The sequence below is a fragment of the Malania oleifera genome, chromosome 4 (genome assembly GCF_029873635.1).
Source record: "Malania oleifera isolate guangnan ecotype guangnan chromosome 4, ASM2987363v1, whole genome shotgun sequence".
Lineage (NCBI taxonomy): Eukaryota > Viridiplantae > Streptophyta > Magnoliopsida > Santalales > Ximeniaceae > Malania > Malania oleifera.
In genome coordinates, this window is record NC_080420.1 from 99,896,934 (window position 1) to 99,923,818 (window position 26,885).

The 26,885-nt window shown below is 35.5% G+C and overlaps 1 protein-coding gene and 1 non-coding gene across 6 annotated transcripts in view; both read right to left on the reverse strand.

Moving 5' to 3' along the window:
• Window positions 1-1,816: 1,816 nt before the first annotated feature.
• On the reverse strand, window positions 1,817-1,906 carry LOC131154700 (small nucleolar RNA Z221/R21b). Its single transcript, XR_009136615.1, has one exon. It is a non-coding gene; the product is annotated as a small nucleolar RNA Z221/R21b (small nucleolar RNA).
• Window positions 1,907-21,740: 19,834 nt separating this feature from the next.
• The window catches only part of LOC131153553 (uncharacterized), a 142,831-nt gene continuing 137,686 nt past the window's right edge, over window positions 21,741-26,885 (reverse strand). For 2 of the 5 annotated variants that reach the window (XM_058105936.1, XM_058105935.1), the window contains 7 exons: window positions 26,239-26,346; window positions 26,084-26,134; window positions 25,940-26,017; window positions 25,748-25,861; window positions 25,351-25,547; window positions 23,594-23,663; window positions 21,741-22,176 (listed from right to left, as the gene is read on the reverse strand). In XM_058105936.1, the coding sequence (XP_057961919.1) occupies window positions 21,988-22,176; window positions 23,594-23,663; window positions 25,351-25,547; window positions 25,748-25,861; window positions 25,940-26,017; window positions 26,084-26,134; window positions 26,239-26,346 (807 nt within the window). In that variant the 3' untranslated portion in view covers window positions 21,741-21,987. Of the gene's footprint in view, window positions 22,177-23,593; window positions 23,664-25,350; window positions 25,548-25,747; window positions 25,862-25,939; window positions 26,018-26,081; window positions 26,135-26,238; window positions 26,347-26,885 lie in introns of those variants that run through there. The other 3 variants (XM_058105937.1, XR_009136258.1, XR_009136259.1) reach the window with 3 other exon arrangements.

Consider the following 26,885-nt stretch of genomic DNA (forward strand, 5'->3'; position numbering starts at 1 on the left):
ATTAGCCATAAACTTCTTTGAAATTATTTTTGCTCATACTACTCATTTTGAATAAATTCTTTTAATCTTTCAAAATATATTTGCTTACTCTCTTCACTCTTTGATTTGAAAAACTATTATTGAGGAGAATCATTTGTTCATACTTCTTGTTTTGCAAATAGATTTTAACTTGAAAGAGAGTTTGAACTTTTGAGTATTGTGCATATTCCATCCATTTTCAAACATACAACTCACATCTTGCATAATCTGTTGAAAATTATTTAAAGAATTTTTCCCATAATATTTTATATTGATAAATATTAATTGAGAAAACTCTAGATTTGCTTAGGGTCTTGCATCTTCATTGCAAGTATCTAAAACTTGTATATTTTTATTGATATATATCATATTTTTGCAAGCTTTTATCTTAATCTTTATTGGACATTATATTGAAAAATATTTGTTGAGAATTAAGTTTCCCAACGATATTTTATTTTTTAAAGATATATTTAATCATTTAATTTGCATAAAAATTATATGTAACAAATATCTTAAAATAATATAATCATCTAAGAATTTTTTTGAATTATTAATATTATTTATTTTTATATATATTTTAAAAAGTTTAAATAATAAATTAATTATGTTGTCATGTTTATCAACTAATTAATTCGTACCAAACAAATTAATTAAACTAGACAACTCAAGAATTGAGCATCTAATTTACTTACAAATTCAATTTTCAATACTTAATTGAATAATATTTTCAATTTAATTTACCAATTTAATATTATTTTCTTAAGTCATCTTTTCACAATCGAATACACCAAATACAATAACAAAACAAAGCCTTAATCCCACTAAATTAGGTCAACTATATGAATTTTTTTTTTTACTAATTTATGTAACCATAAACCATTTCTTTCAATAGATTCAAGATATTAAATCTTTACTCACTATCTTCTCCCAAATTATTTTAGATCTACTACTAAATCACTCTTCCTTAGAAGTACACCATATAACCTACATTATAAGTGTTTATATCATCTGAATCGCCCCTCTCTTATCTTATTTTCTATAAAAGTTACACTTAATTTACCACGAAAAAGTTTTAATTAGAAAAAGTTTATTTTGTCAATAATTTTAAAAAAAGTTTATTTTATCAATAATTTTAAATCTCTGGAGGTTTTATGATAGTTTTTGAAAATGTCCGGAATTATATTCAAAAACACTCAAGAGACATTGAATTTCCCTTTATAATAATAAACTAATATTTGGTAAGAGTGAAATAAAAGGAACATTTTTGACAAAAATCTAAAATTACGAAAACTAATTACATTTCATTCCAAAGAAATCACAAGAATATGAACTTGAGAAATGCTTAAAGTCATAGTATCATTTGATTATGTTTTAAAATAAGTTCTAATGGTAAATACTTTTAAGTTCAAGAACTACTTCAAAAGAAAATGGTAATAAGATAATAAAGAATAGAAATTGGCAAAACGAAAAGATAAAAAATCAAATGTAGAAAACGAAAAAACAAAAAGACAAACAAACAAACAAACAAATCAAATGGAAAAATAAAGAGGAGGAAGAACCATCAGAGACCAAAATTTATCCCCATAAGGTTAAGCTATGCGGTCCGCATCATGGTTTGGTCTTTCCATCGAAAGACCGCATCACTTGGTTCCATCAGTACGCAAATTCAACGTAGGCAATTTCTCATAAGCATCATTAAATTGAAAAAGAAAAAGAAAGATAATAAGTCGTTTTGGCAGATCTCGCCATAAAAAACTGCAAATGGAAAAGAATAGAAATTGGAGGGGTGGGATTAGGAGGGCTCAGATCCATAATATTTGTCACCACTGAACCGATTAACGATTCGATCAGAGTGGTGCATGACATTCTTATATCCTCATCGCTGCCCAGAGAGAAAGAGAGAGAGAGAGAGAGAGAGAGAGAGAGCTAGGTGTACAGATCTGAACTTACAATTGGGGTTGGGGTTGGGGATGAGGATGAACCCTAATCCGTCTCCTACAATGAGAAATGTGTGCGGCCGAGGGCATACATATATATAGAAACGAAGAGTAGAACACAAGCTGGGAGCTTAAACCCTAAACCTCCTCCTAACAAGTCCAATTCCACTTCTGCCCTTTGTTTTTATTACGTTGATACCCCTTGAGATTTCTCATAATTACATTGATCCCACATTTTAACTCAAATTTCAAAAGTGTTGTGAAATAAATGGTGGACGTCACGATCCATGTCTTCAACATACTTACCCCATCTCCCTCATGTTTTCCATGCAATGTGAATTCATTATTATTATCAGACAAACTCACTTGTCCTTTTAATTATATAAGAATATATTACTTGTTCCTTTCACAGTTATATAAAGGGAATCACCTGATTGAGATAAGGAGGGGAAAAACAAAGAATGTTGAATGCAAAATATAGAGTGGAGAATATTGAGCGTGCAGAAAATAGAGAAAAAAGAAGCAGGAGAGAAAAGAGAAAGTGAGATATTTTATAAGGTAAGAAGGTGAGAAATTTGTACAAAAGTCAGGTATATTTTGTAATTCTTCTTAAAATAGTGGATTTCATATCCCATCTGCCCATGGAGTAGGTATAAACCAAACCACGTACCTCCGATCTCACTTTTATTTTTTTATTTTTTTTATTTTACTTGTCTTCATTACTTTCTGATTATCCACGTTTATTTATTCCTGTATTATTTAATAACACATTATCAGCACGATGCTCTACCTAACTGATATATTTATATATATATATATATATATATATCGCCTTAATGGACGGTTTTATTTTTGCTTATTAATACCGCCTCAATGATTGACTTTATTTCTATACTGCATATATATATTACCAATCTCCAGAAGGGATGGTAAAATAATCCTTTTGAAGAGGTTATATATTTAATCTCCCGAAATGATAAGTCTCCTGAAGAGACAATATATTTAATCTCCAGAAGAGATAGTAATTGTTTACCTCTTAAAGAGGGTATATTTTTAATCTTCTGAAAAAAAAAATATTATATTACTATTTCTGTATTATTTTAGTTAGTATGTTTCGCTTTTCTAAATCGCTTTATTATTGTTAATTTATTCAGATGCCGAGCCTAAAAAAAGCTGAGTTTGTTCCCCTTAACATCAAAGGCAACACCTATTTCTCATGGATTATTGATGTAGAAATCCATTTGAATGCAATGAACTTAGGAAATACAATATTAGATGGAAATACCGCATCCCACCAGGATCGCGCTAAAGCCATGATCTTTATCCAACATCATTTATAAAAAGAATTAAAAACAGAATACCTCACTGTTAAAGACCCACTCATACTATGGAGAAATTTAAAAGATAGGTTTGACCATAAAAAAATAGTGATTTTGCCAAAAGTTCGATATGAATGGTTACACCTAAGGTTGCAAGATTTTAAAATTGTTAGCGAATATAACTCGGCTCTACATAAAATTAGCTTGAAGCTAAAGTTATGTGGAGAAAATATTACTAATGAAGACATGTTAGAAAAAACGTTTACTACTTTCCATCCCACTAATGTGCTCCTGCAGCAACAATATAGGGAAAAGAAATTTACTAAATTTTTCAAACTTATATTATGTCTTCTTGTCGTTGAACAAAATAACAAGATTTTGATGAAAAATCACCAAACTCGTCCAATTGGTTTGACCCCATTTCCTGAAGTGGATGTAAACACATCTCGTGATCGAGGGCAAGGCCGCAGGAATGGTCGTGGGTATAGTCGTGGCCGTTGTCAAAATAATAACTGGCATCGATGTGAGGTAACAAACCCCCAGAAGAGGGCAAATGATCAGAATTAGCGACCAAGACACTATGAAAGCAAATGATCAGAATCAGCAACCCAAACACTATGAAACTAAATATTACAGATGTATGCCCAGACACTTGGTAGATTTATACCAAACATCCATAAAAGAAAAGGAAAAGAGTAAAGAAATTAAAACAAATTTTGCCGATAATATTGTTCTAATGGATCTTGATACTGAACAATCCGACTTTGTGTATCTTGATGTTGCTGATTTCCTTGTAAATCCAAATGAAAATAATGATGTAATATTTTAGGACATCTATATAGTAAGTAATACTGTATTTTGATAATTTTTTTCTATTATTATAGTAATGAGTTTTTAAAATATTCGCTGTAATGAAAATTATCTTAAAGCTTTGAACAAGCCTAAGATGTCTATGGAAGAAGTTTGTTTAATTGACAATGCTATAACACACACAATTCTCTGAGATAGAAAATATTTCCATTATTTGAAAATATCATCAACAAATATTAATACAATATCTGGGTCTACAAGTTTGATTGAAGGCTCCTGAAGAGCTAATATAAAGTTATTCAATGGTACTTTATTACAAATCAATGAACCTTTATACTCTAGCAGATCCAAAAGAAGTTTGATAAGCTTTAAAGATTTAAGACTCAATGGGTATCATATTGAAACCAAAAATGAAGACAGTAAAGAATTTCTTTACATTACTTTCATTATTTCTGGGAAAAAATAAATTTTAGAAAAGTTGTCAACCTTATCTTCTGGACTATATTATACAAAGATTAAAGCAGTTGAATCATATAATGCCTTGCACCAGAAGTACAATGACCCAAAGTTATTTACACTTTGGCATGATCATCTTGGATATCCTGGAGATGTAATGATGTGGAGAATCATTGAAAACTCTGGTCATCCACTAAAGAACCAGAAAGTTCTTTTGTCTAGAGATTTCATGTGTACTGCCTACTCTTAAGGGAAATTAATTTTCAAAACATTTGTTTCGAAAGTAAATTTTGAGTCACCCAGTTTCTTACAAAAAATTCATGGTGATATATGCAGACCAATACATTCACCATCTGGACCATTTAGATACTTTATGGTTTTAATTGATGCATCTATTAGATGGTCACATGTTTCTCTGCTTTCTACTTGAAATGTTGCTTTTGCTAGACTTCTTTCTCAACTGATTAGATTACGAGCTCATTTTCCCGATTATCCAATTAAATCGATTTGTATGGATAATGTTGGTGAGTTTACATCCCAAACTTTTGATAACTATTATATGTTACTTGGAATAGATGTTGAACATCCTGTTGCTTATACCCATACACAAAATGGTTTAGCCGAATCTTTTATTAAGAGACTTCAACTTATTGTTAGGCCTATGATTATGAGAACCAAATTGCCCATATCTATTTGGGGACATGCTATTCTTCATGTCACATGTTTAGTTCGTATAAGACCAATTGCTTACAATAATCTTTCACCCATACAATTAGTCTCTGGGCAACAACCTGATATTTCTTATTTAAGAACTTTTGGTTGTACAGTATATGTTCCTATTGTTCCTCCTCAAAGAACAAAAATGGGTCCTCAACGTAAACTTGATATCTATGTTGGTTTTGATTCTCCTTCTGTTATTAGATATCTTGAACCTTTAATGGGTGATTTGTTTAAAGCACGGTTTTAAGATTGTTATTTTGATGAAACGGTATTCCCTACATTAGGGGGAGCAAAGTTAGTGCCTGAAGCACAGTATGAAATCACATGGAATGCCATGATTTTATCTCATTTAGATTCTCGTACAAATCAATGTGAACTTGAAGTTCAAAAGATTATACATTTGCAAGAGATTGCAAATCAGTTACTTGATTCTTTTGCAGATACCAAGGCAATACTAAAATCTCATATACTTGCTGCACATACTCCAGCACATATTGATGTCCCTGAAGGACAACAGACGACTAATAAATCTAAACCGCAAGTTAAACATGGAAGGCTTTTTGGTGCAAAAGATAAGACTCCCGGAAGGAGAAAATTGAAATCTGTAAATGCTCTAGAAGAGGTGTAACGCCCCGACCCCCTAAATGGGTCCGGAGTGCTACTAATCCATTCATTTACCTAATAATCCACATTCTAATATCATTTATGCAGCGAAAAAATATAACTAAAATCTTTCAACAAATATAACACTAGAGTTTTCTACATCCATCCACATTCTAGCATAAATCATACATCCACTTGTATTCACATAAATAAATATCCCCAAAAACATCCAGTATTCACAACCATACCTATCTCAGAAAACATAAAACATAGAACAAAAAACATAAATTTATATATCTAAAAATTAACATAAAAATATACCATTTTCTCTATCTATTCTCCAAAAATGCTATAAAACCTCGAACTCTCTAAGCTCAATCTCGAGGAAATCCTAAAAAAAGATAAATTCGTATTCGGGTGAGACATATCTCAGTAAGGGAAGAAATAATATATTAAAACAGTGTGTGGCTAACATGAGGTATATAAATATCATTTTAATATCATTTGCAAACCATTAATATAATACTAAAATCATTCTCTGAACCTACCAATCACATGCAATATTTAACCCACGAGATTACCCAAGGATAGGGGTGATTACCTGCCCATACCTATCTCAGGATCATCCCCTTGCTGAGTTGGAATGCTCCATTGACTAGTTTACACGACTGAAACCTCCTGTCTTCATGGGGAGTGCGGATCCGATTTGGGCTGAGAATTGGATCGGGGAGATTGAGAAGATTCTAGACTTCCTAAACTACACTGAGAAGTAGAAGGTAGCCTTTGCGATGTTCAAGATGACGGGCGAAGCAGAGAGGTGGTGGAAGTCAATTAGGATGCTTGAAGAGCATCGAACTACTCCTATGGTTGTGACATGGGCTCGGTTCATAGATTTATTCTTTGAACGGTATTTTCCAACCACGGTTAGAAATGTCAAGGTGGAGGAATTCATGAGTTTGGAGCAGGGGCAGCTGTCGGTTCAACAATATGCTGCCAAATTCAGGAGCTATTTTGATTTGCTCCATTCATGATTCTGGAAGAGGTAAAGAAGACTTGGAAGTTTCAGAGGAGCCTGAAGAAGGAGATTAGCAAGCAGACTGTGATCTGGCAGATGCAGGACTTTGCTACTCTGGTGGATAAGGCCACTGTAGTAAAGGAGAGTTTATAGGAGGACCTTGAGGTTCATGCTTTGAAGAAGAGACCTGCGCCTTCCAGTTCTTATGGAGGGGCAAAGCAGGGCAACTGGAAGAAGAACAGTGGTGGTGCTTATCAGAGTATCGCAACTACTCCGGCTTGTTCCAAGTGTGGGAGACCTCACTCAGGGAAGTGTTTGTTGGGTTCTGGAGCTTGTTTTCGTTGTGGTAGGATGGGACATCGAAAGAAAGATTGTTGCATGCTGATGAACAGCGGAGCTCCACAACAGTCATATGGAGGATGTGTTCAAGCACAGTAGAGTGGTCAACCGGGGGGTTCAGCCCAGGCTAGGGTGTACTCCCTAACTCCTGGTGACACAAAGAATGCAGGAGATGTCATCATAGGTACCATTTACGTGCTTTCCAATAAAGCTATTATACTATTCGACTCGGGGGCAACGCATTCCTTTATCTCCCGAGGATTTGTTAAACTGTGTGGCGTTGAGACTCAACAGTTAGATTATGAACTGGTTATGGCTATGCCTTTAGGGTTGGTAGTCGTATGTAGTAAGGTAATCCGTGACTTTCCAGTAGAAATTCAAGAGAGAGTTCTACCAATTAGTCTTATTGTGTTTGATATGCATGGCTTCGATATCATTCTGGGTATGGACTAGTTGGTTGCCAGTTATGCTAGTATCGATTGCCATAGGAGATAAGTGGTGTTTAGAACTCCGGGGAAGCAGGAATTTAGATTCTTAGGGTCATGTGTGCGCTCCACACGACGGATCCTCTCAGCTTTGTAGGTTAGGAGATTAATTTTGGAGGGATGCCAAGGGTATCTGGCATTTGTGAAAGACATGCCGGCAAGGGAACGTGAATTGGAGGAGATTCCTGTTGTGTGCAAGTTCCCAGATGTGTTCCCAGAGGACTTGCTGGGATTACCTCCATATTGTTAGGTGGAGTTTGGTGTAGAGTTAACTCTAGGTACAACGCCGATATCAAAAGCTTCGTATCATATGGCTCCAGCTGAACTGAGAGAGTTGAAAGAACAGCTTCAGGAGTTGCTAGATAAGGGGTACATTCGACCGAGTGTTTCTCCTTAGGGGTGCACCAGTGCTATTTGTGAAGAAGAAGGACGAGTCGATGAGGATGTGCATCGACTACAGAGAACTTAATAAGGTGACGATAAAGAACAAATACCCACTACCTAGGATTGGTGATCTGTTTGACCAGCTTCAGGGCACGCAAATATTTTCTAAGATCGATTTACGATCTGGGCATCACCAGCTGAAGGTGAAAATTGAGGATGTTCCAAAAACAGCTTTCCGAACTCGGTACGGCCATTACGAATTCATGGTTATGCCATTCAGTTTGACTATTGCACCAGCAGCATTTATGGATTTGATGAACCGGGTTTTTCACGAATACTTAGATTAGTTCGTTGTGGTATTCATTGATGACATTCTAGTGTATTCTAGTAGTGCTGTAGAACATGAAGTTCATATGAGACTGGTACTGCAAATGCTTAGGGAGAATAAGTTATTTGCTAAACTAAAGAAGTGCAAGTTCTGGCTGGAACAAATTGCATTTCTAGGGCACATAGTATCCAAAGAAGGAGTATCAATGGATCCGAGTAAGATAGAGCAGTAGTGGATTGGACGAGACCAAAGAATGTTCAGGAGGTCAGAAGTTTTCTGGGTCTTGCAGGTTATTATTGTCATTTTGTAAAAGGGTTGTCTAGTTCAGCAGGTCTATTGACGCGACTCACGAGGAAGAATGTGAATTATGATTGGACTGATGAGTGCAAGTTGAGTTTCCAAGAGCTGAAACGACAACTGGTTACTGCTTTAGTTCTTACCATTCCATCTGGGGATGGTGGATTTGTTATCTACAATGACACCTCTAAAAAGGGTCTCGATTTTGTTCTAATGCAGCAGGGCAGGGTGGTTGCTTACACTTCTCGTCAACTAAAAAAAGTATGAGAAGAACTACCCGACATATGATATGGAATTGGCAGCTGTAGTGTTTGCATTGAAAATCTGGAGACACTACCTGTATGGTGAAAGATGTGAGATTTTTACTGATAACAAAATTCTTAGGTACTTTTTCACCCAGAAAGAGCTGAACATAAGACAACGTAGGTGGCTTGAGTTGATAAAGGACTACGACTGTACTATTAGCTATCACCCAAGAAAAACAAATGTGGTAGCTGATGCTCTGAGTCGGAAGTCAGTTGGTGCTTCAGTCTCAGCAGTGGGAGTTCAACATTTGATTTATATGGCCCTGGAAAGGTTGTGCTTAGAAGTGGTGGAAGGAAATCACCAGGCTGTTCTTGCTAGCTTGGTGGTACAACCGACCTTATAGGAGAAGATTTGAACAGCTCAGAAGGAAGATCCAGAGCTGGTTGAGGTTGTGGAAGGAGTCTAGAGTGGGTTAAAACCGGATTTCAGTATCTTTGGTGATGGGATATTGAGATTTCACAGTAGGGTTTGTGTACCGAATGATGCCGAGATTAAACGGGACATTCTAGAGGAGGCACACTGTTCACGCTACACCATACATCTTGGCAGTACGAAGATGTACCAGAATATGAGGGAATCTTTCTGGTGGTCGAACATGAAAATAGAGATCGCCCGATTCGTAGAGCAGTGCCTGATGTGTAACAACCTAAAAAAAAGAAGAAATTAATTAATTAATTAGTTAAAAAATTATTATTATTATTAATTAATTATTATTAAGAAAATTAATTAAATAAAGAAATTTAAGGATTTTGGGTATATATATATAAAAGTATACATATAAGTATATAATAAAGTAAAGTAAAGTAAAGGAGAAAGGAAAGAACAAAAAAAGAAAAGAAAACTTAATGGCTAAGTTTTATGGAGCAACCAGAGAAGGAAAGCAAGAAAAAAATAGGGGGGAGGGGGGGGGGGGGGAGCCTCACACGCAGACAGAAAGAGAAAAAAAAAAGAAAGAAAAAAAAAATTCTCTCAGCTCACGTTCTCTACTCCTCTTCTTTCTACGATTTTACGGTGGTTTCTCGCCCAATTGAAAATTCGAAAATACCACCGACTCCATTCTCCGCCACCGACATATCTACCAAAGTGGATTTGTCGTATGAGTAATGTGGACATATCTCCTGGGGTAAACCAAATTCTCATTTCTTATCTCCATTTTTCTTAAATTTTAAGCCAAATGGGCGATCGGACACCACCACGAGAATTTAGGGATGATTCTCTACAAATCTAACGGAGCGAATTTCTCGTGGGGTTGTTGTAGAAATAGCCCCAAAACTAGGGTAAATGAGTTATTTAGAAATTAATTGATATTTAATTATTGTAAATTAGGAAATGTTAAAATAATATTTTATTGGGGTTGATATGATTGAATCAGGGTTCAGGTGAGCGCCGCGGGTATAAGTTTGGGAGCCCTACAGACGTGATACAAGGAATCAGGTAAGGGGGAATAAAATTTTATATTAGTATTTTATTAAGGTGAACCGATTATTTACGATCGTATGAAATTTATTATTTATCTATATGATTTTAAGAACCGCGTGAGTACTAGAAAATGATGATTTTGTTTAAAGTTTATATTTGAGATATTTGCATATGATGTTAAATTCGTGTGACATGGGAACAATTTTTCCTAATAAATTGAATATGAATTACTGTGGTATTTAGGTTTGCATGTGGGGATGTTTGGAATGATTATGATATGATGAATGAATTGCTATGTTTGACACATGTGTGGAAATGTATTGATCTATTGGATTATTGTGTGAGAAATGAATTGATCTGTTGGATTCCTATATGGAAATGCATTGATGTGTCTGTGTGAACTAACTGGTTTGATTATTCGTATGCATCTCAATATAACGTTGGCATGAGGAGGTTATTATATTGTCTAGATATAAATCATGATATGACGTTGGCAGGTCGAGGAGCATGTCATATTGTCATTTATATGGGGTAGGGCATTGGCAGGTCGAGGAGCTTGTTTTACTGATGTACGACGGGTAGGTCATGGGGATTGGATACTGGTGAATAGTGGTGCTTGTGTGGGCCACGTTATATCCTGTGTGGATAATGGCGTCTGTGTATGCCATGTTATGTACCTTGTGTGGGTAGTGGTGCCTGTGTGGGCCACATTATATCCTGTGTGGGCCATGTTATGTACCCTGTGCGGGCCACGTGTAGATAAGAAGTACGTAGGTGCCTGTGTGGACCACGTACTGACATGTATGCAGTTACTCTGTATTGACCACGTACTGAAGACATTGGAAGATGAAGTATGAGATGCATGATTCTTGTGTGGATGTGTTGTGCGCATGTGAATTTAATTATAGCATAAAAATAATGATATAGCATATTGTGAATGCATGTGTGTGCATGTGGTGAGGTAAATATAGCACCGGGGGCTTGCTGAGAAAGGTGAGTGCTCTGCTAGGTAGTTTCTTGGTATCAGTGCAAATGGATGCTACTTGTATGGGCGGGTAGACATCCCGATCCTCGAAAACCTTTGCCTTTAAAATAATAAAGATGTGTGTACTAGCAGTGAGGTAATTTTTTACCTGAGGGCTTACTGAGTAAGGTGAGTACTCTGGTAGGTAGTTTGTTTTTAGTACCAGAGTAGAGGGAAACTACTTGTATGGGCAGGTAATTTTCCCTATCCTTGGGGACTTTCGTTTGCATAAAAATTATGTACTTGTGCATATTGAATGTGTGTATGACATTAGATGTCGGAAATGTTATTAATGATACATTTTCTCAGTTGTTATTGATATTATGTGAGAAACAATTTATTTTGATATGTAAATATTAAAACTCATTTGTCATATACTATTATAATTTATTCCACCCTTACTGAGAAGTGTCTCACCCTAGTGGATTAACAACTTTTCAGGTTCTTCTGGAGATCGGGTTTAAAGGCCTAGGCTGGGACTATTTTTGCTGGTTTCTTTTTGGGGTATTGTGAGATACTGATATATGTATAAATATATTTGTGTGAGATTATATTTTAAATACTGGTTGTGGATATAGATATCTGGATGTTGTAGTATTTGTTTTTGGGTTGCTATATAAAACTCTAGTATTTATTTGAGGTTATTTATTTATGTTCCGTTGCGTGCATGTTAATTATGGTATCAGATGCAGGTGATTGGAAAACGTGGCACCCGGGCCCCACTTGGCGGGTTTCGGGGCGTCACATGATGTGTCAGCAGGTCAAGACAGAGCACCAAAAGCCAGCAGGACCACTTCAGCCACTCGACATCCCCAAGTGGAAGTTGGAGCACATCTCAATGGGTTTTGTGATGGGGTAACCTACGGCAGTGCATGGTTAAATGCGATGTGGGTTGTGGTTGATTGGCTGACGAAGACTGCACATTTCATTCCAATTAGAGTCAACTATTCTCTGAATCAGCTGGCAGAGTTGTATGTGTAGGAGATTGTACGATTCCATGGTGTTTCTGTTTTTATTATTTTAGATCGAGATCAACGTTTTACGTCTCATTTCTGGAAGAGTCTATAAGATGCCTTGGGATCACAACTGATGTTCAGTACGTCTTTTTACCCACTGACGGATGGGCAGTCTGAGAGGACTATTCAGACGTTAGAGGATATGTTGCGGGCTTGTATACTGGACTTTGCTGATAGTTGGATATGGTATCTACCGCTGGTTGAGTTTGCGTATAACAACAATTAATAGGCCAGCAAAGAGATGGCACCTTACAAGGCATTGTATGGTTGTCGGTGTCGATCTCTGTTATACTATGATCAGGTTGGTGAGCGGTAGATATTGGGTCTGGAATTGATTCAGCAGGCCTTTGCAAAGGTCGAGTTGATCAAGGAGAGAATTAAGGCAGCTCAGAGTCGGCAGAAAAGTTATGCTGATATTCATCGACGAGAGTTGGAGTTCGAGATAGGAAGTATGGTATTTATGAAGATCGCTCCGATGAAAGGGGTGATGAGGTTCAGGAAGAAAGGGAAGTTAAAACCTCGGTATATCGGACCTTTCGAGATCCTGGAAAGGATAGGTTCGGTTGCTTATCGAGGGTTTTACTTCCAGCACTATCCAGAGTCCAAGACATGTACCACGTGTCAGTAGTGAGGAAGTACGTATCAAATGCATCACACGTGCTGAGTTTCGAATCTCTAGAGATCAGTGATGCTTTGTTGTATGAGGAGGTACCAGTATAGGTATTAGATCGGAAAGTTTAGCTGTTACGGACTAGAGAAATACCACTAGTGAAGGTATTATGGCATAACCATGCGGTGGAGGAAGCTTCATAGGAACTGGAGTCAAAGATACGCCAGAAGTACCCGCAGTTATTTATGACATGTAAGTATGTATAGTAGTATAGGTGGTTCAGATTAAATAGTACGGTCTTCGGTAGAGTTTTGTATGTGTATGTAATCTCCCGACATGTAACATCCCCCTTTCTTATCATATAATAAAACATATTTAATTACCATATCAACCCAAACCTGTGGGCAATGAGGACACCTGTTATTCACAGCGGAAACCTAAGCAGCAGTAAATATAAATCACATTCTCATAACCATAAAATATATAATACCAGAGTTAATTATAAACCATCATGTTCTGTATTATATTCAATCACCCAAAATACCCAAAACCACCAAAAAGTTTTTCCTAGGATCCTACAACAAAAATCGTTGATCCTAGCACCATACTTACCCTCCTAGCGGGGTAACTCAATAAACTCAACGGCGGCCACGCTCCGCTGGTCTTTTTGGGTTTCTTGAAAATCATTTAATGTTTGGGGGTGAGACACTTCTTAGTAAGGGAAAATAAACTAAATACAGTTGTGTGACAACATGAACATTTAATGATAATATAGATATACAGTACAAACTTTATTTAAGAAAACATTCATCATTTAGTAATTACATAAAACGTATACTTTCATACTTCTAATACATCATACTAATCATAATTGTCTGGTATAGTTAATAATATTGAAAACATACCCAGGATGAATAGCTAGCTGATGTCATGTATTACCCTCCATGACGGGTTGTGCAATTCGAAGGCGGGACCTAACAATGGCTGATTGACCACTGTCGAGTCAAAAATGTCTGTAAGTACGATGGGCCCATCACACACTGGTTCAGACTGCTAAGTGGACGTCTACACTCTACACTGAAAGCCACATCTACTATCCATCTCCCAACCCCTCGTGGGGTGGTTAGCACCAATGTGATCATGGATATCTGATCTATAAGCTACAGTACCGTGCTCCTAAACTGAACTAAACTAACATCTGGGTTTTGATAGCATATAATACATGATAATATAGCGTTTAACATAAATAAATTGATAGCATTTCAATAATTTCATAAATACGGCCTCACGCCAAACATTTCATAAATACAGCCTCGTGCCAAAATCATACATAAAACATGGCCTCACGTTGGCTGTAACGCCCCGAACCCTTAAACCCGAGTTCAGCACGTTATATTTGATAAAATCCATGATAATCTATAATTAGCATATACGCAACGGAAAACATAAATATAATCTCCCAATTATAATACCAGAGTTTCCTAGTTCTATCCATAGACCATAATAACCTTCAATACCTGCATTTCCATAATTACATATATCTCCAAAACATTTCAATATGGTCACAAACTTTCTTTTCTCCACAGACTTAAAACATAAGGACGTAAAACATAAATATTTGCATCCCAAAATTAACATAGAAATGTACCCTTTTATTTTTCTATTTCCCAATAATGTTATAAAAAAACCTTGAGCTCTCAAAGCTCGACCTCGAGGATGTCTTGAAAAAAAAATACATTTATATTCGGGTGAGACACATTTCAGTAAGGGAAGAAACAATATATTAAACTCAGCGTGTGGTCATCATGAGATTATACATATCATTTTATAATATTTTCAAATCATTAACATAATACTGAAAGTCATTTTCAGCTGTCGTACCTTTACATGGTTGCATTTAACATATATAGGTAACATTGTCCATATCATATTTTATTCTCATTGCTTTACTTACTTAGCCTGCATCTTATACATTTAACATATAATTTGCACAGATTTTCATGTCACACAATTTAGTAGTAAAATTCATACATTATGTGAAAATAAGCCAACCCACAATTAACATTCATATACTAGAAAAATACTTTTAATTTCTTGTATAATTATTCTGAAAAATATTTCCACTTTCATCAATTCATTTTCACATATACATATCTAATAAATAATCCTAAACTCGAAAAAAATATAATTTAAATGGTTGACATTTTACCCATACCGAAACATATATACGTACATATAACACAATTTATTTTTTCATTTAATTCATAAAAATTTTGATTCAATATATATTTTTTCCCTTACTTGGTTTCTTGCACTACGCCAACAGGGATCCCGAAAAGATGCCTGCGGCGCTCACCCGGACCCTGAAATTGAATTCCTAGTTCTAATAAATTATTCATGAATAAAATACTATTTAAATATTCCCTAGGGTCATAATCTCCAAATTAATAGTTATACCCGCAAATATAATCAAATTGCTAAATTTTTCAAATCACACTCTCGCTTTGGAGTGGGGCCTAGAAAACCCCAATTGAAAAATTAGCCACACCAAAATAACGACAACCGTGATTAGGATCACGTGGTGGTACTCGATTGTCGATTTAACCACATATTTATAGAGAAATTGTAAAAATGGAAAAAATTATCTTTCCCCATTAGTAGTGCCTAAACAGTTCCCATGAAAAATCTGCTCTAAAGCGGAACCAGGAATCCAACGGCACCTTTCGTTTCTTGATCCGCTGCAAACTCGTCGAGAAATTAAGAGAAGGAGAGAGACGGAGACAGAGTGGTTGCGCAGGAAAAAAAATATTCAAGGGGGGGGGGGGGCGTGTCTGTACTTCTTCTTCTTCTTTTACTTTATATATATATATATTCTTATTTCATTTAGTTTTTTTTTTAAATCCAATGTAAAAATGTTTAATTTAATAACTAATTATTTAATTATTTAATTTATCCTAATTTAATTTAATTTCTTTAATTTTAATTTTTTTCTTCTTTTTCCCACGTTATTCCTTTTATTTATTTATTTGTTATTTTATCTATTTTTTTTATTATTTCAATCATTTTAATTTTTCGGGTTTTTACATCAACTATCAATCACGGCCTCGCGCCGAATATCTCATACATATAATTCTGAAAAATAAATCAATTATCATGTATTTTCAACATCATTTGTACTATAATAATTCATATTCCTGAAAACATACTTCATTCATAACATTGTCATATCATAATATCTTTCACGTAAAGTAATATTCATACCACACATTTGCTATATAAAACCATACTTCATATTTTAAAATCATAATTTCTGACATCTCATACATATATATATATACATTTCAACATAATAGCCCCAAATGTGCATTTTTTTCGTAATATACAGATACAATACATACTTTTCTGAAAATAAATTTGCTGATAAATAATAATATTCTGTATAGAAAACAATTGCTTTAGTTTATTCCCTTACCTGACATCTAAAAAACCCCTATGAATTCCTGGACTCACACCCGTAGGATTTCCTGATCAATACCCTAAAAATGAAAACTCCAAATATTAAACTTCAGTATTTTCACGTGAATATCATTTCTTATAACTGCAATGGAACCAAATTTGGCATAAAAAGTCTTACCTCAACTCAGGGATGAATTTTGACTAACTTCCACCAACGATCCATTTCGGCAGATTTGGAGAGAACTTTCCCAGGAGCGTCGTGGTGGCCTCAGATTGTCGATTCGGCGATCGACGGAGCCGAAATCAAGGAGAGAAAGGAGAGAGAGAGAGTGAGAGATTTTTTAATTCTTACGTTTAAATCCGGATTTCTACTATTTATATGGTTAGATTTGTCAACGAGACATGTCACCTCGTTGACGAATCCTGTAGAAAGTTCGTCGACGAACTTACACCCTCGTCAACGAATTTCAGACTTCCAAAAATCCTCTCTCGGTATCTTCTCGTTGATGAAACTTAGCTTCGTCGACGAGGCCCTCTTATACCCTCGTCGACGAATCCCTTGTGCTCGTCAATGAGGACCTGATGATTTCCCTCGATTAATACTCCCAAAGTTCGCGTTCATCAATGAAGTCAACTTCCTCCTTCTGTTTCTGTTTTTCATTTCTCTTCCTCTTTATTATTTAAATACCATTATTATTCGAGTCATCACATGAAATATCATGTTGTAACCACAGTATTCCTTCGCCATATGTGAGGGTATGTAATAAACTTTGGTCGGAGCTGCTATGTGGGTGGCTGTCGACTCTTCGATAGGACTAAGTCGTTAGTGTAGAATAGGCATAGTATCGATTAGCAAATTTTGAGGAAGAAATTTTTATAAGGAGGGGAGATTGTAAAGACCCGAACCCGTAAATAAGGAAAATAAATAAGAAAATAGTAAAAAGGGAATTTCAGTAGGGTTCGTCGACGAAGCCAGTATGTTTGTTGACGAAGTCCCTTTAGTTCTTCGGCGCCGAAATTCAGAGTGTCGACAACGAAGAAATACCGAGTGAACCAAGAAAATATCCGAATGGGGTTAGTCTACGAAGGTAGAGCTTCATCCACGAACTGAGTGGCTGGTTCGTCGACGAAGAAGCCACTTTGTCAAAGAATTTGACTCGGTCAAAGGCTCTATAAATATCATTTGAGGTTGCTTAAGGGGTAAGAAAACCCAAAAGCTCTCTCTCTCTCTACAATCCTTCGTCGTTCGTTGTCTGTTTCTACGATCGTAAGTTTCTATGTGGATCAGGGGAGGAAACTTTACAGTTATAGCAGATCAGATCGTCGTTTTGAAGATTTTTGGGATTTTCCTTAAAATCGAGGTAAGGATTTGAATTTGTTTCATTTCAGTAGATATGTAGCAGATTGAATAATATTGAAGTATTGTTCTTCGGTTTTTAGGTTTGAGGATCCTGTGTCGTAGTTTTGGATCAATAAGCTCGTGTTTCAATTTTTGGGAAAAAGTTAAGGGGATTTGTTTACATCAGTATTTTTTTAGAAAAAGAAACCACAGGATATGTAGCTTATGCTTATATGTACTTATTGACTACTCATTTGCAAAGTTTTACCGGGTATAAATGCCAATCCTTATGGTTTTGGCAAAAATGGGGTTTTTGGCATATGATCTCCAAATTTCTCAAACTTCTTTATTTGCATTAAAACTAAAATAGGAGATGCTTGAAACTCTTAAATAGCAGCAGAAATGATATTTTACGAACTAGTTTATATGAAATGTATATTTAATCAAATAAGTGTGTCGTATGATATGAATTGAATCTAAACTAATGTGAGATATATGTGTATGAACTATGGGGGACTAAGGTTCCAAGTGATTTTCAGAATATGCAGAAAACAGGTGTCGGTTAGATACCCTGCCAAGTATGAGAAAAGGGTAAAATCGAGAGGTTACGAACCGGTTTTTACCACAGTATGAATGAATGTATGCATGAATGAGATTGTGAAAATACTGGAATTGCACAGGTTATTATGTTTTAATGTAAATTATATATATGATATTGGGACCGCAACTTGTCTCAATAGTATATGAAGCCTTAAAAAGCTTATATTATGTAGGCTCGGTATCATTGCCAAAACAGAAGTACAGTGCAATCACACGTAGTTATTGTTCAGTGTGGGTACTTAGTAGTAGGCTTGGTAAGAAGGGCCACTGGTCAAAAGGGATCAAAGTGGTGATGGCCAAGTTGGACTGCAGTATGTTTTGATGCTTGACGATGTCTGCACGAATAGGGCTCGATCAGTGCTTTCTTATCGCACAACCCTTGCCATGGGGAGTTACTAGCATAGTTATGATAGTTTCGAGCTGGACGATGTTCTTAATATGCATATACATGATTTATAGGCTTTACTGGGCAGAGTCACTGGTCTGAGTACCAGGTGGAGGGATCGTACAATGTATTGACCTGTACCCTACCCTAACCTTGGGAACTTTCACTTGTGATGATGCTGAGTTTTATATTATCAGGGATTTATATATGTACTATATACACATTATAGTATTGAAAATGTGCAATCTATGTTACCGTTTTCAAACAAGAATATAACTGTACAGTCACACATTGATGTAATATCTTCCTCCTTACTAAGAAGTGTCTCACCCTAATCTTACAACCTTGTTTCAGGAGGTATAGGAAATTAGTCCTAGTCTTCTAGTTTGGCTGTGGAGCGTAGAGTTTTGTTAGTTAACGTAAGTTTTTGTATGAGTTCTGGGTTTTTAGCGAGGATGGTTTTTTTTTTTTTGGGAATGTAATGCAATTTATGTTTACATACGGATGAATGTAGATAAGGAGCAGTTAGTTACTCTAGTTTGTCTATTAGAATCCATATGAATGTTTATGTTTTCCGCAATATATGCGAGTACAGGTCATTATAAAATACCCGTATGCCCCTGTTTAGGGCGGGTAGCTATGTATGATGCAAAATTTGTACAGGATATGTATGTATAGTAGTACTTGGGGACCGTATTAAAGGTCGGGGTGTTACATTGAAAATCAGTTAAGCAAACGATTACAGCAACATCCTCCAATCATTCTGAAATACTAGCTATTCATGAAACTAGTAGAAAGTGTATGTGACTTAGATTAATGATTTCTTATATCCAAGAAAATTGTAGCCTTCAATCAATCAAGGATATTACAACAGTTTTTTCTGAAGACAACACCGCATGTATAACTCAACTGAGAGGAGGATACATAAAGGGTAACAAGTGACAGGACAAAACATATCTCTCCAAAATTTTTCTATGCCCATGAACTCCATAAAAATGGTAATATAAATGTACAACAGATCCAATTAAGTGATAATCTATCAGATTTATTCATCAAAACTATGTCAATTACAACATTCACGAGACTGGTTCGTCTTATCAGAATGAAACATCTTAAAGATCTTAAATAGATAAATTAATATATGGGTAACATCCAAGGGGGAGTGTTGTGAAATGAATGGTGGATGTCACCATCCATGTCTTCAACATACCTACCCCATCTCCCTCATATTTCCCATGCATGTGAATTCAATATTATTATCAGACAAACCCACTTACCCTTTTAATTATAAGAGAATATATTACTTGCTCCTCCCACGACTATATAAAGGGAATCACCTGATTGAGTTGAGGAGAGAAAAAATGAAGAGTGCAAAGTGCAAAATACAGAGTGTAGAATATTGAGCATGCAGAAAATAGAGAAGACAGAAGCAGGAGAGAAAGGAGAAAGTGAGATATTTTGTAAGGTAAGTTTGTACAAAAATCAGGTAAAACACAAGCAAAGATGTTCTAATTAAGAAGATTGCAAAATTTTGAATCCGTTAGGACAGAATATACTAAATCAAAATAGATTTCTTCAAAGATGTCTGAATGTCTTCTTTGGTGGGACTCTGTTCTAAGCACATACGAGCACAAAACATCATCCTCTGTTCTCTTCTTCTTCCTCTATCTATAATTTTCGCACATGTGTTTTGAACATTAACATATACTGTTCGCCCCCTTTCTTAGTCCATGTGCCTATGGAACTAAACTGCTTCAGTTAATCTTACAATTGATGTTTGCTGGTATCACCTATGCACCAAATCACTTGTCATTTTTAGGGCAGTGGCCATCCCTACCGACTCACAAGGCAGCTTGCATTATTTTATTTTAAGTATATTTACTTACATTATTCAGTTGTCATACAATGCACAGATTAATCTACACATGTTCTTCAACAAAACTCCACTAAGATAAAAAAGTGACAGTCGAGTCTGCAACACAAATGTAATCCGTATGCATGGTATTAGGATACAACGAATTAAATAGAGACCGCCCTGCTTTCTTTGTATTTCGATTCTCAAATTTACATTCCTGTAGATTTGAGTCTTAAATTTATACTTTATGTTGTCTTTGAAAGCATAGATTTTGAAATTTTGATTTGAATTTGAATGATTTTATATAAACTTCAATTCAATTATATTACTATCTTATTTAAGTTTAATACAAATTCAAACTAAGGATAATATTAGATTATACAAATTCTAACCAAACTTGGTACAATTTTGAGCACTGAGAGAATATGTTGTACCCAATCTTTCAATCTAGATTAACTTCAAAATCTAATTACCCACGTAAAGCATGAATAATACACGAAGGTGTGTACTATTAAATTTTCCTTTCTTTTCCTACAGCGGTCCAAGACAAGAACGTGTCAGGGAATTTCAAGTCATCCTTCTTCGATCTACTGCTAAGGATTCTCTCCTTAACCTATCACTTTTTCTGATAAAGCAACACAATATTGCATTCCATGATCCCCTGCATGCTTACATGTCCCGAGATGCATGTCCAATTTCAGAATTGCAAAACAGAAAGCAGAAATCAATGAAAACGGAATGATTTTCAAATAAAACTAAGTTCCCAAGCAGAACACCCGATCTGCCGATCAAGAACCTCCCGTTGCTCTGCCTTCACGCAAGGGCTTCAAACTCCCCCTCGTACCCATCCTTCGTATCGACTCTGAAATCAACATTCTCGAATCGCCTGGATCCTTTCTGTTTGGCGCCCGGCATTGGAATTCCCCTCTTCATTAATAGTGAGCTTTATGAATAGGGAAGAAAACACAAAAATGTAAGAAAAAGAAAAACATATGCATATTTCCTCCAGCAGTGTCTCATTTTGGAATTTAAGACAACCCCCTGATATTACTGATAACTAATAATACGTTCTAAGTTTGACCAGAAAATTTACAAGAAATCACTGATATGCATATTCATGAAAAGTATGCGTGCCCAAAATACTTTTCCCACTCCACAACACCACCCGCAAAACAAAATGCTAATCCCCCTTCCTGCACCACCCCCCCTCGCCCCAAAAACAAAAAAGAGAGGAAAAGATCCAGTATCTTTACAGAATAACACAAATCACATCATTCTCAGGAATCCACGGACTTCGATAAGGAAGTTGGTAAGATTCTTTCTGAATCTCTGGTAATTCATGCGATCGAGCGTAGAAGTAAGCTGGTTTGAACTTGTGAGGGACTGCAATGCACTTGCCAACCTTGATCTCAAGGTTGGATTTGTCTGTCTCTCTATTAACTCGTTGCCTAATCTCTGCAAGTATTACTCCAAAGTCATCTCTCAGAAGGCATTCATTTAGAAAGAAAACAAGAAGCAAATAAAGGGGGAAAAAAAAGATCAACAAACCAGCACACCTACTTCTCCCATCAAATATACCTATACCATAGAATGGGGAATCCCCGCTCTACAGTAACATGGTCTAGTTTTTCAAATGTAAAAAATACTTCATTAAATTATTTCAAATTCCTAAAAAGTCCTTTGTCATCTGGTTCTTGAAATGTGAAAAATATCCCAGTAAATTATTTCAGAAATGTCCTTCAAGACATTCCACCAAATATAAACATATTTTCATTTCACTGGAAGGCCTGCAATGCAACTCCTCTTTCTCTACACGATTTTGTGGTCTTAGATTTTTTGAAAATTTCACTTAGTATGTCAGGAAGTACCATATAGGGGTATGGATGAATAGTAAACATGCTATGGCTTGAATAAAGCCATGCAAGATTGGCACATAAGATTCCCGAGGAGATTGCATAACAGATTTTGCCAAGAACCATCTATGAATTGTCCAAGAGCTAATCTTAACCAACGTCTTAAATTTCAATTTCGACTCAAATTTCGAACCTCCAAAAGTACGAAATTTTAGATAGAAATTTTTATTTCGATGTCAATTTTGATTTTGATTTGAAAAAATAACGAAAATAAGTAATAAAACATGGAATTCTTTTATAAAGCTTTAGAAATGATTAATAGATATAACAATGTATGTTTTAGGACTAATATATTACAAGTAAATACATCTATGTTATGTATGAGGTGGAACAGTTGTAATATAATATGTGCATCAAACATATTTGTAAGATAATGTCGATTAAACATATTTATTGAATCAGTTAATATAAATGAAATTCATAAATCATTTACATATTATTTATTATAAAAATAATGATAATTTAGACATGAATGGTTAAATAAAATGTTGTTGTAAATTTACTTTTTCATAAATTCCAAAAGCACTTGTAATAATCTTTTGTTTCGATAAAAATAAATAAAATAAATTAAGAGAAAATTTTCACTTCACTCCTAAATATCTCATTTGCATTCTGGGGAAAATTCATTGCATAGTTCAAATTTTGACAAGTTAAGCTAAAATTTTGAGAATTCGATAAATTTTGGATGATTCGTTGAAATTTCAACAGAAATTATGCAAGATGGAAATCGACTGCCATTTTGATTTTGAGGGTGATGGAACCGAAAATTTCTACGGAAATTTCGACAATTTCCTGGAAATTTAAGACCATGATCATAATAATATGAAGGTAACTACATTGCATTTAAGGTTTCACTATGCAGCCTCAGTGCTCAAGTCACAAAGACTAGCATGAGTATCTATTATACATTTATTACATTATGATTTCATAATAATATCAAACGGTTCAAGTAGAATAACCTGATAAAGGCCTTGTTCACAGAGTATCAATGGAAGGAGAGCATCTGCAGCAGAGCTGATAAGATCAATGCTGGAAGCATAAAAAAAAAAAAAAAAAAATTATACAATATATAGGAAAGAAGAGGCAAGTAATTTTACAATATAACATAAAGGGGAAACCCATCCAAACTAGGTATATGTGGATATGTTTCAGCATTCTTTATTTGAAAAGTCATCACTACCATAACAGTGGTGATGAATTCCAGCAAAACTTGGAAGTACAATATGGTCCTCATCAAAACAAATGTCAGTATTGAAATTATAGCTTTAGAAAACCTTTGTGTAACCTTTGCGTAACAGCGGAAGCAGTATCATGGCTTCTGTGACCATTACAGGGTGATATCTTGGAGGTCCTTTGATTCATGAACATATTGGCTGATATGGTACCGTTAGCCACTACAGACTGTATGGACTGGCCACAGGCCATTACATTATAAGACTGGCTGAACACTTAAATATTAGAAAACACTTTGCCCTACTAATAAAAGGCCCCATCTCAGATTCATTGAACTTTCACTTGAGCTTGAGTCTTTGCTTGATTGGGTACTCAACTATCATGCTTAGAAGGATACATCCCTTTGGCATCTGGGTTGAGTTTCAGTGCAAAGTAAAAGGAAAAAAAAAAAGATTTTGGGTCCCTTTTTTGCATTTTTCTTTTCACTCATTTGCTGTTGTTAAAATCTAGAAACTCAATTTTACGTTTCATTTAGTTAGTAATATTTTTTTTAAAAATAACTTTTAGTTTTTTACTCTATATTATGTATTTCCTTAATAACTAGCATTAAACTAACCTAACTTTTTCCTTCATTACAACTACATATTTGCATACTGCAAGGCTTTTAATTTAAATTGTTGTGTTTTTGAACAATTGATTTAGGGATGAAAATATGTCCTGTTACTATGCATTTTGTTCTTATTTGATATATGTACATTCTATATTATGCAACGGTAAGGTTGTCGCCGTATGACCTGGAGGTCAAGGGTTTGAGGCGTGGAAACAGCCTCTTACAAAAATGTAAGGTAAGGCTGCGTACTATATATCCATTGTGGTCCACTCCTTTCCCAAATCCCGCATACACGGGAGCTTTAAATTAATTACAATTACTAAAAACCATTTAAACTATTTGCATGTAAGATGCTGGATCAAAACATGTGAATATATGTGTTTTTAACAAGTTCGTTAATCCAAAAAAATTAACACGGTGTCAGTTATCCATTATGTAATGTCCATGGTGGCTGCGACTGTTGCACCATGACAGTTACAGTTACAGGGGGACTGTTACCCGTTTTTTAAACCATGATTGAAATGCATCAGAATGTGTGCACAAAAAATGTCCTGTGATGGGGTGGGGTGGTTTGCAGGCACATATTTTTGCAAGTGGAGGGTCAAAATGTGTAAAATTGTATCCAGAAGAAAGCCAAATGTGGTTTGGTGGCGGGCCCCGGGGGGGGGGGGGGGGGGGGAGGAGGGGGGAGGTTGAGAGTGTAATTTTCATAAACAATGACAGGAGGTGACTGTAGTTGCCAAATGTGGTTTGGTGGCGGGCCTGGGGGGGGGAGGAGGAGGGAGGAGGTTGAGAGTGTAATTTTCATGAACAATGACAGGAGGTGACTGTAGTTGTCATAATTAACCAATTGAAACAATGTGATATAATCAATTATCTTTTGTACGCCAATCATCACCTTAAACAATTAATAAATATAGTATAAATCTTTACCTATAATCCTCAAAGAGGAGTAACTGCAGCAATGATTGAAGGAACCGGCTCAAGATGCCTTCCTGCAATTTTCCATTTGTATCTTTAAAACCTGAAGCATGCGAGCCCAACCCTACTTTACTGGAAGCCACCTCCTTGAAATGGTAGGAGGCAAGCGCGTTGAGAGTCCTCAGGCACATATCTACAATTTCTGTGTCCTACAAAATTGTTCAACCAAAGTAAAAAAAATCATAGAGCACCTTAAGGCATCAGGCATGCTAAGAAGTATACTTTTTTATTGCAAGAGCACTTTAAGGCATCAGGCAATCATAGATAGACATGTCAAGTCAAAGGGCTGACATGAAAGTACAGGATCATCTCAAGCGATACAGATACAGATACAGTGACGAGAATTTACCTGATGATGAAGACCAAAATCAAGACTACCAAGTGTCTGAGCAAAAGCTTCATTGTTTAATTGTGCAATCATTTCAGGATAAACCTCTAACATATGTGATAGCAATGCAAAGTACTGCAAAAGTGAATGCAAAGTATTAACTACATGACAATAAAGATACAGCTTGATCTGTTACAATAAGAAAGCACTTACATCATGACAAAGCTTTGGGTATTTCAACATGTCCAAAGATATTAAAGGCATAACTATATGCAGACCAAAGTAAACGACCTGCAAAATCAATGTGTTAAGACTGTTTTTTGAAATTGCGTACAGGAAATGCAGTAAACATTTTACCTGAGAAATATTTATGCCTTGTTCCTCAATGGAATTGGATGAAAAGTCAACCTGCACTTTTTGTTATTTCTTGTGATGCTCAATCAAAGGCTAATATCAACTGAAACAGAAGTCCTATTCTCAATTGTAAAAATAAAGCTGATAAAGAGATGTACCAGATCTTTTGAACAGAGGCTTGCAAGTAATTGAAGAAGAGCACGTAAATCCTTGTACTTCTCCGTTCTTGCTTCGCTCAGCAAGCTGCTTGAAAGACTAATTGATATCTAGAAAAGACAGTGAATTAGAGAATATGAAATGGGATTACTAGATACTAGGAAGATGAGAACACTAAACAGGATCAAGTAGTTTAAAGGGAAGGAATTGAATTTGAAAGATTTCTTTTGAACATATTACAGCACTAAACAGGATAAGATAAAAATATGCGGTAAGTTTCTGTTGTCAACTTGTCATAGTTAAAAGTTCAGCAATAGTCTTTTTCAGGTGTACTTGTAGGACTCCAGAATTCAACTTATTTATCGAACTGGGGGTGTTCGACACCTGAGCAACTCCGACATGGAAGAAGTGAAGCACATAGTCTCCTATTCATATTTATTTACTAGTAACTACTAGAATATCATCTGCGAAATTGTATTGTACTGAACATTTGCTGATAACTTGTCCAGAACCAAGTCGTTAATCAATAAGACAGCAAGAAATAGATAGTTTAAAGTGGTCAATACACACTTTTTTTTTTCTTTTCAGAATATAAGTATATAATAGTCAGACTCAAAAAGCTAACTCTATAATTGGAAATTAGTATGGG